The sequence below is a fragment of the Prinia subflava genome, chromosome 8 (assembly GCF_021018805.1).
Source record: "Prinia subflava isolate CZ2003 ecotype Zambia chromosome 8, Cam_Psub_1.2, whole genome shotgun sequence".
Lineage (NCBI taxonomy): Eukaryota > Metazoa > Chordata > Aves > Passeriformes > Cisticolidae > Prinia > Prinia subflava.
This window is the reverse complement of record NC_086254.1, coordinates 4,114,471-4,129,838: the sequence shown is the minus strand read 5'-3', so window position 1 is coordinate 4,129,838 and position 15,368 is coordinate 4,114,471. Positions and strand designations below refer to the sequence as shown.

General features: G+C 53.9%; 1 protein-coding gene across 10 annotated transcripts in view; it reads right to left on the bottom strand.

Moving 5' to 3' along the window:
• Window positions 1-15,368, bottom strand: part of ATP2A3 (ATPase sarcoplasmic/endoplasmic reticulum Ca2+ transporting 3) — a 55,220-nt gene that overhangs the window by 5,985 nt on the left and 33,867 nt on the right. For 3 of the 10 annotated variants that reach the window (XR_010081033.1, XR_010081034.1, XM_063402424.1), the window contains exons 9-21: window positions 15,107-15,195; window positions 12,472-12,574; window positions 12,148-12,279; window positions 11,223-11,348; window positions 9,966-10,184; window positions 9,170-9,505; window positions 8,861-9,081; window positions 8,004-8,206; window positions 7,099-7,184; window positions 6,345-6,478; window positions 5,802-5,919; window positions 5,057-5,174; window positions 3,052-3,124 (exon numbers count right to left, since the gene is read on the bottom strand). Coding sequence is in view for 8 of the 10 variants with exons in the window: in XM_063402424.1 (XP_063258494.1) it covers window positions 3,052-3,124; window positions 5,057-5,174; window positions 5,802-5,919; window positions 6,345-6,478; window positions 7,099-7,184; window positions 8,004-8,206; window positions 8,861-9,081; window positions 9,170-9,505; window positions 9,966-10,184; window positions 11,223-11,348; window positions 12,148-12,279; window positions 12,472-12,574; window positions 15,107-15,195 (1,958 nt within the window). In the remaining 2 variants the exon portion in view is untranslated. Of the gene's footprint in view, window positions 1-3,051; window positions 3,125-5,031; window positions 5,175-5,801; window positions 5,920-6,344; window positions 6,479-7,098; window positions 7,185-8,003; window positions 8,207-8,860; window positions 9,082-9,169; window positions 9,506-9,965; window positions 10,185-11,222; window positions 11,349-12,147; window positions 12,280-12,471; window positions 12,575-15,106; window positions 15,196-15,368 lie in introns of all 10 variants that reach the window. The other 7 variants (XM_063402427.1, XM_063402430.1, XM_063402425.1 and 4 more) reach the window with 4 other exon arrangements.

Sequence of the window (15,368 nt, the reverse complement as noted above, 5' to 3'; positions counted from 1 at the left end):
CTCTTGTGTCCTGGGATAAAGTGGTTTGCTGTGATGGCAGCATCCCTCTGGATGACACTGCGGGCTTTAGTGTAAAGCAGGGATGCTGGCAACTGCACTGTAGTAAATATCATTGCAATAATCAAAATTAATCCCCTCCCCACTGCAGCAGCATCTCTTCCCTCTCCTCCAGCTGCTGAACAGTCCCTACTGGGTGACACACCAGTGGTAATTTGCCAGTCATGGCACTTCCCCTAAACACATCACCCCATGGTTGTGCAAACAGGGAGGAGGATGCCATGGCATGTGGCAGGCAGGGACAGGAAGGGCACATGGCTGCAGTGTTTAACCACAGTGGATGCTCTTCAAACAGTTGCTCTCAGGTCTCTAAAGTAACACAATCCTGGCATGGAGCAAGTCATGTGCTTCCATGAGCCCTGCAACCAGCCAGGCTCCAGCTCCCAGATATGCAGGTCCCTGCATGCCAGTGTCCGTCTGTCCTTCCCTCACACTGTGACAGCAGCGGGGGGGTGCAGCACCTGTTTGCAGGGGTGATGGGATGGTCACAGTCTCTCTGGATGCTGCCTCACACCAGGGGTGTCACAGCCCTTCAGTACTTGCAAACCAGCAACTGAACAATGTGAACCCAGCTCCTCCAAGGTGTGCTCCCCTCCAGACAGCTGAAGCTTTTGGGGAGGCTTTTCCTTACTGCTTTTGACTTTCCTCAACAGGTGAAAGGTGCTGCTGGAGGGATGCAGGCTCCCACTGCCAGCCCAGATCACTCTCTTCACCAAGGGAAATGCTGCAGCCCTTGTAGCTCTGAAAACTGCACATCTCCCCCACCACACCAGGACACCCTGAGCTTCAGCTGAGACCACAGACCCCAGGAGAAAAACGAAAGGGAAATTGTTCCCTCATCCCTTTGCAATATCAGGGCAGCAACACTGGCAACTTCCCTCTGCTCTTCCATTTCTAAAGCATGACACAGACACATATGAACAAACAGGAGAGAAGGAGGAATAAAAACAAAAAGCAAGGCAGCAGAGCTGTAAAATCCTGTGTGCAGATTCCAGCACTGGAAGGTGCAGTGCTGCTCTCCTGCAGAGCATCCCACAGCTCAAGGGAATACTTGGCCCAGGGGGGCACATTCCTCTGCCAGCACCCAGCCAAGGTAGCTCCACGCACAGATTACCCTACAAGGGCAGGCCATGGCTGCAGGCACTCACTCCCGGCTCTGCCGTGCCAGGGAGAGGGATGCTGCCTCCTCTGCAGGGAGCACGGGCAGCTGCAGCAGCTCCTGTGCTCCTGGAGGAGTTTTGGGGGTTTCTCTCATACCCAGGTGCAGGTGCATGGGGGAAAATGAGGGTGAAGAGCTCATTTTTGTTTGCTGGAGGGTTTTTTGTGATGGGACAGGGAGATTTTGGTCCCTGCAAATTTTGGGCTGTCTCAGATGCAGAGCTCCATCTGCCCCGGCAGGGAGTGTGATGCACTTGTCACTGCAGTGCCACCTCTGCCAGCCACTCTCCTCTGGGAGGATGCTGAAGCCTAAAGCTGATGCCAGCTTTGCAGGGAGGTGGCCAAAGCTCCCTTGGTGGTGGAGATGTTCACCCAACTGAGCAACCTCACCTGCACAGCAGCTGCAGGGGCAGGAGACTGCAGGGCACTGTGCTGCCCATGGGAGAGGGAACAGGGACCTGGTGGGGACAGAACAGGGTGGGGTGGCCACCATCTTGCACCTCCTGCAAAATGACCCCTGGGGGGCTGCTGTCCTCACTGGGCACAAGGACAAACAGCTGCCTGAATGCTAATCTGCAACAAAAGACACCAAATCAATTCCTGTGCATCCAAACTCCTGGGTTTCCTGATTTGCCCTGCTGCTGTCAGGGCAGGCATGTAGTTGTGTTGCAGAAAACACGTGCTGTGTGATTTTGCACCTGCTTTTACCACAGCACAGGTGAGAAATGGTGATGCTCTGCACCCAGACAGGGCCTGCTGCTGAACATGCTGAGAAAACCCCAGCAGCAACTCCAACACCTGTGAGGGGTTTGCTTTGAAATGGTGAACATGAGGAGGTGCAGGGACAGTGCAGGAGGGGAGCAGGGTGGCCCCAGCAGTGGGCTGATGGTGCACAGAGGACATGAGCACTGGGGTTTTCTCAGTGTCCTCCCTAGATTTGGTACTTCTTGAGAACCACTCAGAAAAGAGACAGAGACTTCTGCAAGGCCTTGGCACAGATGCCAGGAAATCTTTCTCCTGCATGCCACAGGACTCGGAGAGAACAAACACTTGAATGTATAGAGCATGGAAAACATTAAAGATCCTACAGCAAGAGATCCCTGAGGGTGATGAGCCCTTGTGTGACAGACCCCTGAGAACATCTCCGTGTTCCTGACCAGAACATCTGCAGCTCACACAAAGCCAACCTCAGCCGTGCACATTCTCAGTCTCACGTTCACATCACCCCCCAAAACTGAGACAGCAGAAACCTCAGAGGGGCCAGAGAGGAATGAAGGCAGCCAGATATGCAAAGCATGTGAGATGAAAGGCTGGACAGAGCAGAGGGATGGGGAGAGGAATGTAAAGCACTGAGACCACAGTGAGAACTGAAGAGTCTCAGCTTTCTGCCACTTCAAGGGCAAGGAAAATCCAACATAATGGAAACACAACTTATCTAAATCACATCAAAGGAGAAACTTTTCCATGCTAAACCTGAATCAGCAGAACTCACAGCAATACATTTGCATTCCTCAGCTGAACACCCTTGGCCATCTCTTGGAAGGTCCCATGCTGGAGACCATCCCCAAGCAAAGTAGCCTGGCCCCTGGCCAAAACTGCCATCAAGCAGCTACTTCACAGGCTTGTTATGCCTTATTTTGAAACAAAACACAGAGACCACTGCAGGAAAGGAGATCCTGTCTGGGGAGAGTCCCTTGGCTCTATTATTGTATCTCTGTTCTGTATCTAAGCCATGTTCACCCAGAACACTCCAAGCAGGTCCAACACACAAGCAAGACACTGCAGGAAGCACAGGGATACAGGGATGAGACACAGGGATGAGGTAAGGAAGCCAACCCTTGCTCTGGAGTCCTGCAGGTATTCACCTGGTGCTCCCCGCTGCACTTGGGTCTTACTGTCCTGAGAATGCCTGGTAAAAAAATCACAAGACCACATATAAAAGTGGCTTTTGGAGGTTTTTTCCTTTGCTTTTCAAAGGCCAGGGAATCAGGAAGATGAAGAGTTTCAATTACTTCTTTCAATTCTTATGATTTAAGCGTGGTGATTTTGCCACAGAGCCGTGATAGAAGAGCTGCATGGGAAACCCTGGATCCATGAGACAGAGCAACCATGAGCATCAGCAGCATCGTGACTGTGGGGATAAGGGAAGCTCAGAGGACCTGGAACACTGTAAGTGTGCCAGGGGAGGAGAAAACTGAGCTGCTGAGCTGCCATGATGGCACTTGAGAGGATCACGTGCCTAACAGAAATCTTGTTGTGCTTGGAGCTGTGCAGGCAGAGCCAAAGAAAAGCCCTTCCTCCAACGGTGCTGAGATTTTATAGAGAAATACAAAGTGTGGGAGAAAGACAGACTCAGCCCCAGACCACAGATGGTGGAGACCCAGGGCATGCATGCATTAACCAGCTCTCCTACACCCCAGCCCGGTACCACGCTGTAGAATTGATGCTACAGGATTGTAATTGGGGGACAAAACAGACCTGGGTGTCTGATGAGAGATGAAACAATTCAATAAGAACAGGCTAGAAACAATTTCTATCTGGTTTGTAAAAACAGGAGCCCTGCACCTCTGTTTATCTGAGCAATTGCTGAGTTTCTGCTCAACACAAGGAAGAAAGGCTGACCTGAGCACCACCTGCACACTGTGACACACTGATGGGGAGGGAGACCTGTCTGAGATAATTTCCTGCCTGCAATACTTTCCCATCCCACATTTCCAGGTACTTGCAAAGCTCTGCTCCATGAGAAACCAAACACAGCTCTTACAATACCTCAAAGCCCTCCTTGACAGGGCTGCCCAGACCTGCCTTCATCCCAGAAAGACAAGAGTGGCTTTGCACAGATTTGCTGGGTCATTATTACAGGGTGAAGGGAAAAAGAGGGGTTTGCTATGACACAGGTTGCCCTAGGGGTGAAAAGATGGTTGGAGCAAGGTGATGGTGTGGAAGGACATCCAGTCCTCACACTCAAGATTGTCCATCTGCCTCCAGAGCTTCCCTGAGCAAGGACAGTGCCTTTCCTGCCCTCCTTCTCCCTGCTATCACTGTCAGGGCAAGCTCACCCCAAAAATAGAATAATTCTGTTTTCTGCAGAGGGGCCACCCCTGTGGCAGGCACAGCATTGCTTGACAGCCCTGGGCCTGCAGCCACTGCCAGAAAAACCCATGAGCTTAACTCAGTGCTGAGATATCCCCCACAGCAACATCTTTTACAAGAAATGAAAGAAAAGATGAAATCATCCCTTTGGAGGGCTGCCCAAAGACATGCTGTGATTTACAGCATGGAGCCCAGGAGCACACAGGAACTGCTGCTCCAGCGTCACAGGAGCTGCTTCTCCTCTGCTCCTGCCAAGGGCTGCATCCTGTGAGGCCAAGGGCAACCCCATTAAAACCAGTTTATAAGGTGTTCAGCTCTCAACTGGTCTTAGCACAGAGGTTGCCAGCACAAAATAAGGATGGACAGAGAGGGGTGGAAATCTGAGAGGAAAAAAGAAAGTTTCTGTTAGAAATCACTGTTTGATTTGTTTTGCTTTATAAGCAAAGGGATCCAGTTCCTGGAGGTTTGAGAGGAGCTGAATTAATAACCGGTGGCAGATTTATCTAATGCTCCAGCTCCAAAGGGAGCATTTCCAGCAGATGTAATTCCCAACTGCTCTGCCAGGCGTGGCACCAGGAAGGAAGGGAGTAGGAGAAAAAGCCCCTTTGCACAGCAAAGGTGGGTGAACATGCACATGCAGACATCACACGAGCAGTGGAGGGGAGCGAGGGGTCCACAAAGGCACCAGGAACCCCAAGCAAAGTGCCACGGAGCCACCCTCACCCAGGGCAGTGCAGACCATGCTCACCATCCAGGTGGTTGCGGGAAAGGTACTTGAGTCCTTCATCCAGCAGGATCACAGGCAGGGAGATCTTCATCACGACCACCCACTGCGGCCAGCTCAGGGGGGTCACCTGGAAGATGAGCTGCAGGTGCAAAGGACATGTCAGTAGGGAAGCAGGTGGGGTATTTTGTTGTTTTAAGGATTACATTGTTGTATGGCAAAGGCTGAGAGAGGGTCATCCCAGGTATAAAGAGGGAGGATCCAGACAGCCCGAACAGGAGGATTTCTTCAAGGTCTGTCATGATCCAAGGTGGCTCTTGGCCAAGACGGGTAAAAAAATATGTTCTTCACCTCTCCTGCAAATGGGGAAAGTGAGGCACAAGGTAGGACTGTGTGTTGATGTGCTCACAGGTGCTTAGCAGGGTACAAGGGACAGTGCAACCTCCTGGGTACAGAAACACATTTCATCTTAAGCACCTTTGGGCATTAACTGAGGCATCCCCAACCTTGCAAAGGAAAGAGACAACTCCTAAAGGGCTGAGCCACCTTCTGGAGACATCTAGAGCCTTTGCACTGCCCATAGGGAGCGCTTCTGACTCCTGGCTCATGGGGCAGAATGACTCCTATTTTCCATGCTGGGTTGAGTCATGGGACCTGGTCCTGAGGGCACTTGTTGGGAACAACCATCCCAGAAGCTTCCAGACCCAAAGACTGCTCTGGGAATGTCCTTGTCCATAGAAGGCACAGGGAGGTTACAGAAGACACTCACAGGCATGGGCTTGACATAGAGGATGAGGAAGTGCAGAGCCATGGACATGATGATGGCCCCCAGCAGCCAGATGTTGAGCCACGGTGGCATCCGCAGCAGCGACTGGTTCTCAGAGACACTGTGGAAGTGAGGGGACAGCGTTAGCCCCAGAAACCTCCCTGCATCTTCCCATGCTGGGAATTTCATTTCCCTCCAGCATGCAGGGCCATATGCTACATCCTTTATTTTCCAGGCTCTTCATCTTCAGGCTTTGCTGCAAACTGGATCTGAATGCCCAGTAAAACCAGCAGTGCATGGATTAGGGCTGATCATTAATGACCAAATCACTAATGAATGCAGATCCAGTCCTCCCTTCACTGCTCTCAGCCACAGCACACTGCCTTGGAGGAGTTTCTCTATGGAAAACCCAGTGGTCCCCTGTGAGGAGGCTCTGAATGGCTCTGCTGAGCCAAAGCGAAGCCCTCAGCCCACCCACACACACTCAGACCCTGCACAAAATCAGCCACGCACAGAGCAAAGAGAGCAGCCCTGTGGCCACCACACCTGTTCAGAGCATTGCACATTTCGATTGTCACCAGCACAGACAGAGCCATCGTCGTCGGGTATCGCGACTCGAAGATCTCACAGTCAATTCCCTCGAAGAGGGGGTTGTCCTCAGTGCACCTCATGAAGTTCCTCTGTCAGCACAGGAAACTGCTGGTGAATACATGGCAGAGCAGCAGGAAAGGCAGGAGAGAGGAGGAAGAGTCGACTGGTTGGGGGGCACACGATGAACTGGGTTGCTGTTAAACATCCTACAGTTCAGAGCAACCAATAAACTGCCTACAGTGACCCAGCTTCTGTCGGGGTTGGGCTTTAGGGGTATGGCTGGACACTGCCTTTGAGGCTCTCAGGTGCAGTTAGGAAGGAGTTTGAGCACAGGTCTCCATCAGAAATCCATTGTGCATTGCACATGCCATGGGGATGTGATAGCACCTGCTTTCCCCCTACCCTGCAGTTTTCTCATTAGCTACAGTAATGTAATGTGAGAACAGATCCCTTCCAATATGGGATGAGGCACAGAAGCTACTTTCAGCTTCTCTGAATCTTTCTGAATCTGAAACTTTCACTACCATGCTGGTGGCTGGCAGAAGCAAGGCTGGAAGCAGCCTGAGGGAAAGAATTTGCTTCTGTTTTAAATTACTGTCTTCTCCACTAGGAATCTGGAAATGCTACAACCAACACAGAGAAATGATAGATGAAAAGATCCCAACACAAGAATTCACACCCCCACCCACCTGCTCCCCTCCTGACTCACCAGCTGATGGAAGGAGACCTGTGGTCCCTCGGCGTCGTACAGGAACCACCAGGTCGCCGCGCCCACCGTGGCCAGGCCCACGTACACTGTGGCCAAGAGAGACACCCTTACCCCAGCCCCAGAGAGGGGCCCCTGCCCCACCACACCCAGGTGTGGAGGGCCAGGGGCTTATCCCTAAGGTGGCTGTGCCTCAGCCCTCAAAGGACCGAGGCAAATGGGGAAAGATTCCCTTTTAGATCACCGCGAGGAAAGCTTTCCTCCCATGGGCCTTTGCAGACACATGTTAGTATTTCTTAGGTTTTGCTGTTCTATTGGTTTGTTAAGTTTATGTCACCCTATTCAGCCCCACTCACCATATGTGCAATCGTCCTAGAATGTTCTCCCTTCTCTTGAACCCCATTGGGTTAAATTTTCCTCAGTGTTACACCCCTGTAGTCCCCTCAGTTTATATTTACTCCTTTGCACCACTTTTTCCCATCCCTATTGGACCCTGAACTCAGACCCGCCCTAGCTGTCTCGTTTATAACCCTGTACCCTTGGCCCCCTCCTCACTCTCATCCCTGGATTTTACTTGAGGCTGTTGCATCCCTGAACCCATATCCTGCATCCCTGGATCCCTTTGCTATTCCTGCCTGTGCTCCTGAATGAACAGCTTTGGGATTTCAAAGGAGAAGCCCATCCCTTCGCTTAGTGTAGCAGCGTGCCCGGGGCTCAGAGACTCTGGGTGCTCTGTATGACCCAGGCACATCCTAACACCCACCTCCCACCCAGGCACATCCTAACACCCACCTCCAACCCAGGCACATCCTAACACCCACCTCTGACCCAGGCACATCCTAACACCCACCTCCAACCCAGGCATATCCTAACACCCACCTCCGACCCAGGCACACCCTAACACCCACCTCCCACGGCCAGGTAGCGGAAGAAGAGCCAGCCACTGATGAGGGGCTCCTTGGGGTTGCGGGGCTGCTTGTCCATGATGTCCAGGTCAGGGGGGTTGAAGCCCAGCGCGGTGGCCGGCAGCCCGTCCGTCACCAGGTTCACCCATAGCAGCTGCACAGGGATGAGGGCCTCGGGCAAGCCCAGGATGGCTGTCAGGAAGATACTGCAGGGGAAAAACAAGAGATATGAAATTGGACAAGCTCTAGGCAGCCAAGGATCTGTGTCATGCAAAGGGGAGAGAGTATCTGGATCTGAAACCCCAAAATGAATATTCACCCAAAGTCCTGCAGATGAACCCACAGCCCCTGATAAGGAACCTGAAGCCCAGCATTGATTTTGCAGCTAAAACTTGTTTCTGTTGCTAACAAAATTTGCTTTGCAGTTGTAACCAAATTATTGATGTCCCCACAGCCACAAAGGTTCCCATTCCCAGCACAAACAACCATGGTGAAGTGCAAGGGAAAAGGATGCCCAAGTGATCCCAAGGCTGTGTTGATGTTGCTGAGGACTGGGAGGGATGGACAGGGCAGGGATAGCTGTGACTGGGTGACAGCAACCTGTGCACAAATATCTACACCCAGATCAGGCACTGGCATGGGCTTACATAGGTGATACTTTAACAGAATGGGTCCTGCAGGGTGGCAGCATTGTAAAACTACAAAAAAATAAAATCCCCCTGCCCTTGGGGAATGGGACATGGTGCCTGGGATTGCCAGTTTGGGCACTACATGCTGCTGACTGCAGGCCACCTGTCCCAGGGGATGTGTCCCCCCACTGCTGCTCCTGCAGCATGGTGCCCGGTGTGGGAGGCTCTCACCAAACGACCTCCCCGACGTTGGAGGAGATGAGATAGCGGATGAACTGCTTCATGTTGTTGTAGATGGCTCTGCCCTCCTCCACGGCCGACACGATGGTGGAGAAGTTGTCGTCAGAGAGCACCATCTCAGCAGCTGACTTGGCCACAGCCGTGCCCGACCCCATGGCGATGCCAATCTCGGCCTTCTTCAGGGCCGGAGCGTCATTGACGCCGTCCCCTGTCTGCACAGAGCCGTGGTTCAGTGTGCAAGGGGCTGAGCAGGGCAGGGAGGAGGGCACAAGGGGTGGCAGGGCATCCCCGGGGGCTCACCATGGCCGTGATCTCATTGAAGGACTGGAGGTACTCGACGATGCGGGACTTGTGCGCCGGCTCCACGCGGGCGAAGCAGCGGGCCTCGCGGCACGCCTGGCGCTGCTCCTCGGGGGACAGCTCGTCGAACTCCCGGCCCGTGTAGGCCTTGCCAGACACGTCCTCGGCCTCGGAGAAGATGCCGATGCGGCGGCAGATGGCCACCGCCGTGCCCTTGTTGTCACCGGTGATCATGATGACGCGGATGCCGGCCTTGCGGCACATCTCGATGGAGGAGGTGACCTCTTTGCGGGGAGGGTCCAGCATCCCCACACAGCCCACAAAGGTCAGGTTGTTCTGGGTGGGAGAAATGCACCCCAGACACACATTAACGCCTTGGGAGGCACTCATTTCCCCCCCCTGCTGCGAAACCACCCTGGGCTTCACAGGGATTTCCCCTGGGAAGAAACTTCCAAGAGGTTTCCTACCAGCTGCCCCATGGATGCACTCTACAGCCCAAATCCAACAGGATTCTCCCATCCCCTCTGCTCCTCCTCACGTTTTCCCTTTTCTCCCCTCTTCCCCATCCCTCACAATGGTCTCCAAGGCCCTCTCAGCTGTCACTCCACAGGAAAACACCCTCAGTGAGATGGGGCTCGTTATCCTTCAGATCGGCCCCTGAGGTTTGCAGGGGTGATGAGCCTTTACGCTGCCCACAGAGAAACCAGAGGGAAAATACTGCTGGCCCAGCTGGGAGCATCTGGGGAGACGCTGGGAATGAGGAAGGAAGGTGCTGGCCGAAGCTGCAGTGCCGTACCTCGTAGTGCACGAAGGCGGCCGAGTCGTGCAGCTGCATGGTGTCCCTGCGGGCGGGCGAGTCGTGCGTGGCCAGGGCCAGGCAGCGCAGGGTGTCGATGCCCATGCCCCAGTCGCGGATCCTGCCCAGGATCCTGTCCCGCACCGGGGCCGTCAGCGGGACCTTGGCCGTGCCCACACGGACGTGGGTGCAGCGCTCGATGACGCTCTCCGGGGCGCCCTGCGGACGAGCGGGGGCTCAGCGGCTGCAGCCCAGCTGGAGGGTGGGCATCTCTGGCCAGGAAGCGCCAGAGGGAGGGAAGCCGCCAAGTTTGGGCAAAGGCAGAGGAGATCTCCCCAAAATTCCAGCACACTTCTAGTGGCTCAGGGCACTAGGTGGCAGCCTCCGACCGAGCACACCGCGATCACAGCCCAAGACGAACCCGCACCAGGTCACCGAGAGCGGGGTCTGCTGCCGAGCCGGCTGACTCCTGCAAAACCTACCCATCCTCCCGAGACACTCCCGCCCACAGACCCCTGTCCGACCTGCAGGGGATGAGGGCTGTAAATCTGTGCGGAAAAGAACATGGGATACTCAGCGGATGCTTGTGATGCCTTTGCAATTCAGGAAAACGTCCTTTAGCATCCCGGCATCTCAGCCCAGCCCTTCCGACCCTACAAAGGACCCTGACATTGCTCTTTAACACAAAACTTTCAATCCTTCTATTGCACCTCTTAAAAAGCTCGCCCAGGGCCACAGATCCAGAGGCTTCAGAGGGTCCCAGCCCAACTTGGAGGGCAGAGTTCCCCTACCCAGATCATCTCCCAGTGGGAACAACAATACCCAAATCTTCTCAGAGTCAGCGGGGAGAAATTCCACCGCATCTCTTCTCTTGGGAAGAAAATGCCCTATGAAACACTATTTTATTTCTGGTTACAGTGGAAAACTGAACATCATCCTTTGGGCATTACTGGCATGCGGAGGGTCCCAGCCTTTAATAAAGGCAAGTGCCCAAATCCTGCACAAGGGCAGCTCTCCCTTGCCCCAGCACCAGCACACTCAGCATCTTTTCCTCCTTCTAGATCGCCTCACCCCCTTCTTTCCCTAATCAATATGGCACAAACTCACCTCCTCACTGACCCCACCAGCCTACCCTGGATCCCCAGGGAGATAGAGAGTGAGAGAACTGCAGAGCATCATCACTGCCCTGTGCAGGAGGGGCCAAATCCTGCCGGGAGTGCAGGGGAGGGCTGGACCCTGCAGGTGCTTTGCCCCTACCTTGACAAACATCTTGCTGCCCGTGGAGTTGTTGCCAGGCCCGCTGGGAGTGCAGTACACGGACATGGACTTGCGGTCCCGGGAGAACTCGAGGGTGCACTCCTTCCTCATCAGCTGCTTGATCACCTGCAGGAACAGCACTGGGCTGAGCCAGGACACGCCAGGGACACTGGTGCCCTCTGCCTTGGTGACAACCCTGCTGAGCCCCCGGGATGGCAGGAGAAAGGCAGCCACACAGCCAGGAAGGATGGGACAGAGCTAAAAGCTTACAAGCTTTCCGTATCAGAAAGGAGTCAAGAGGTTTATTACAACCTGCACAGACCTATCTGGGGAAAAAATGCTGGAACAGAGAGCCTTTTGAGCAAGTAAAGACATTATAAGATCTAAAGTGGAGGAAATACAGACCCAAAATAAAGTGTATTTTCACCCACGAGGACAGGGAGACACTGGAGTAGGGGAATAGTCAGCACAAGATATTTTCATGTCAAAAATAGATGTTTCCACGGAGCAAGTGTCACTGGGGCAGGCAAGGCTCAGGGGAACAGGGTTTGGTTCATGCTGGAGGGCAGCTGCTCAGTGCAAACTGGGCACCTAAAGATAACTCCAAACTTCCTCATCTGCAGCCAGAGCTTGGGCTGTAACTCAGAGGGTCTCTCCTCCCTGAGCAGGGACTGGACTGAGTTGGAGCCTCAGGAATCACCTGCTCCAAAGCTCCATGTAGGTTGGTCCCCAAGGCCCTGGCAACAGCCCCCCAGGGCCATTCTTTCAAAATAGCTCACCATGAGAGCGTGGAAATCACATCCTTGTGCCAAATCAGTCCCTTAGATCACTGAAGTGTTTATTGCCCAAATATCAGACATCCTAAACCCCTCCTCTCCCTCCTGCCCCCCAGTGCTGTAGCTCACAGGAGCTCATGTCCACTCACTGAATTGCAGGCATTGGCTCTCTCCACCTTGGAGAGTTTGCTGAGGTCTGTGTTGAAGACATTCATCTTCTCCACCAGGCACGTCAGGGCTGTTTCAGTGGCTTCCCCCACCTTCTCATAGACTTTTTTGGACTAGAGGGCAGAAAAAAAAGAGCTTAAGCTTTAGAGCACATCCTCTACGTGCTGCTGCCACCCCCAAGGATGCTGCACCCACCACACCACAGCATCCCCCTGAGGGAAGGGGATCCCACGGGACAAGCTCTACTGGCTTTGCCCTGAAGCAGAGCAAGAGCATCCCCCCACCCTGCCCTGGTGCCCCCACACCTCATTGTAGTCCAGGGAGGAGTCATTGCAGAGGGCACAGATTGTGGCCAGCTCCACCAGCCCGTCGTACTGCCCGCACTGCACCGGCTGCTCGTCCTTCAGGCTGCGGGCAGAAAACAACCACAGCTTACACAGCTCATACCCTCAGCTGCAGACAGCTCCCCCTAAAGATCCCTTCCAGGGGGATAGATAGCCTACATACCACTCTTGTAGAACTGGAAGCAAAAGCCCAGTTAAAGCCCCAGTGCTGGCAATAAATCCTTGGGTTCCTGTTTTGTACTTTATTAAATGGGGCAGGTCTAAATTGCAAATAAAGTATCACAGGAGGCAAATAAATTCTGGAAGTGGCCCAGAATAATTGGGGAGCTGCACAGGAGCTCAAAGGAGCAAGCAGGGGCTGCTCACAGCCTAATGATGAAGGTGATGGACCAGAACAGGGGCAAAGAAATTCATGTTAACATCTACCCCCTCAGGGGTTTCCATTTGCTTTGAATCCCGAGGAGCTGTGGAACCAACAGCAAGCCTCTTCTCCTCCCTGTGATGCTGCTTCACACTCCACAGGGAACTCAAGGGAGCATTTAGGAGCAGCAGAGAGCTTTAACAGCTGCACTGCTGTGACTGCTTCCAAGCAAGTGGTGAACTGTGATCTCTGCTTCCTAAATAACAGCTCTTTGCTACGGAAAGGAGCAGCCCTGAACACTCCAGGCAAGCCAGATGCTTCTCCTCGCCTGGTGGTAGGAATGGTAGCAGTGGTTTTGAAGGAAATAAAAAATTATCCTGGTTCCAGCAGAGGTAACTGCAGGTTAGAGCTGTATAAACCCAGGCGGTCATCTGCTGGCTGGAAAAATAATTTGTCAGGCATTTACTAGGATCAGCTTATTCCACTGTTGGTTCCCAATGGAAAGAACATTTTGGAGCCCTTGTTACAGCTCGGGAGCGGAAAACACAGAGCAGCCAAGAAAATCAGAAAAATCTGTTTGCTGAGGGAGACGAAGCCACACTGGGCTGTGAGTGGGAAGGGAGATCCACTGCTCCTGCCCAGAGAGGCTGCCTGGCCCTGGGCTCACAGGAAGGGACAGTGGGTGGAGGAGGGAGCTGCAGACACACCAAGCATGGCTTTTGCAGCATGTGATCCCCTGGATATTGCTGGGAAGGGATGGGAGGTTACAGCCCCACCGTCAGCAGTTGCTGATGGAGCCAGGTGAGACCCACGTGCTGGGAAAATCATCAGCAAAGGTGCTGCTGGCTGGGTGCTGTGTGAGCAAACCCAAGGCCCAGCAGGAAACATCCCCCTGCCATGGCCAGGTAAAAGCAAAGGAGCATTTCAGTCCCATCAGCCCTGGGGGACGGGGGGTTCTCTCCGTGACACCCCAGCAAGCCCACACACCCCTCTCCACACACAATGCAGGCACAGGGCTAAAGCAAAACTCAAGAGCAACACAAATAGTTGCAGGCCAACACCAATTGTTGCAGGGCCTGAATGCAGTCCCCAGAGGACAAGGGACACTGAGCACCAGAGGTGGCAGGCACAAGTCCAGCCCCCCGCTCCTCCTCAGTTTTAATGGAAATGCACTGACTGACACCAGCTTATGACTTGGCTGAGTTTTTAACGGAGATTCCTAGCCAAGGATCAAATTGGCTCTATAAATATTCATGAAATTAAGTCTGTGGCTGAGATGAGTTACAGCTGCTCCACGGATGAGCAGAAGGGGCCATGGTGACAAATGTGTCTGGGATCAATGAGCAAAGCAAAGGGGAGCAGAGAGTGCTCCCACCACCAGCTGAGCTTCTCATCTGCCTTCTTCCCAGACTTTGCCACACTGGGAGCCACCCAGTGCTTCCAAAGGAACAGGAATAAATAAATACAGCAGCAGAACACCCCATGTGTGTGGTAGTGCTCCAGGGAAAGACTCTCAGCTTCACTCCCTGCCCTTGCCTGCAGCTCTGCAAAGGCCGTGTCTGCCCTGAGACACAGCCTGCCATCAGCAGGATTGTGACACAACCAGGGACACCAGCCACGGGAGCCAGCCCTGCTGTGCACACAGGGCTCAGGGAGAACATTCCCTGTGGGGTTTCAGCTCTTTGCAAGTCCCCTTGAGCACTGCTGGTGGCTCCTAGACAAGCTGCACTCCTGCACTCTGCTTGGGGCAGGGGCAACAGCTGCGAGTCAATGCCCAAACTCCAGAAATGTGGACAGGCATCACCTACTGCAAAAAGCCTCATTCATCACCATTCCTACATTTGTCATCTTCTCTGGCTCACAGGCAGGCTTGTTTGATTGGGATTGCTTACAAAGGGAGAGCCAAGAGTGTGGAAGCCGCTTTGCTGAGCAGTGGGAAGGCAGAGCCAGGGTGAGCACACCCAAATCGAGGGGGGCTGGATGTGAGGGACAGTGAAACAACTGCCCTGGTCCCCACGAACAGCAGAGTGCAGTCACCCAGCACTGGCAAGCCCAGCGTGGCCAACAGTGCCCAGCGGGTATCCCCATGGACAGGACTGCAAACCACCATGGAAAACCCTCCCTTCCCCCCAGCTCATAGGGTGGCCATGAACCCCACCCTCCCATCTCCTCCCAGCTGTGCTGCCAGCCCAGGGCCACCCCGTGTCCCTGCAGGGGGAGGGGACCCCCACTCACATCTGTCCCTCGGGGGTGTAGGTGGAGCCGGTGATGCTGAACTCGTGCAGGCTGCACTGGGTGCCCTCCACCTTCTCCATGATGAACATCTGCCAGGAGGAGAGGTGCAAACAGAGCATTAGGCAGCAAATCTTTGGTACAGCCCTCGTGCCCAGCCTGGAAACAGCTGGCACTGTCCCAGTCACAGCCCTGCTGGCACCAGGCTCAGGCCCATCCCTGGTCAGCCACTACTCCTGGCTGTCCCCAAATCCTTCCAGCTCTC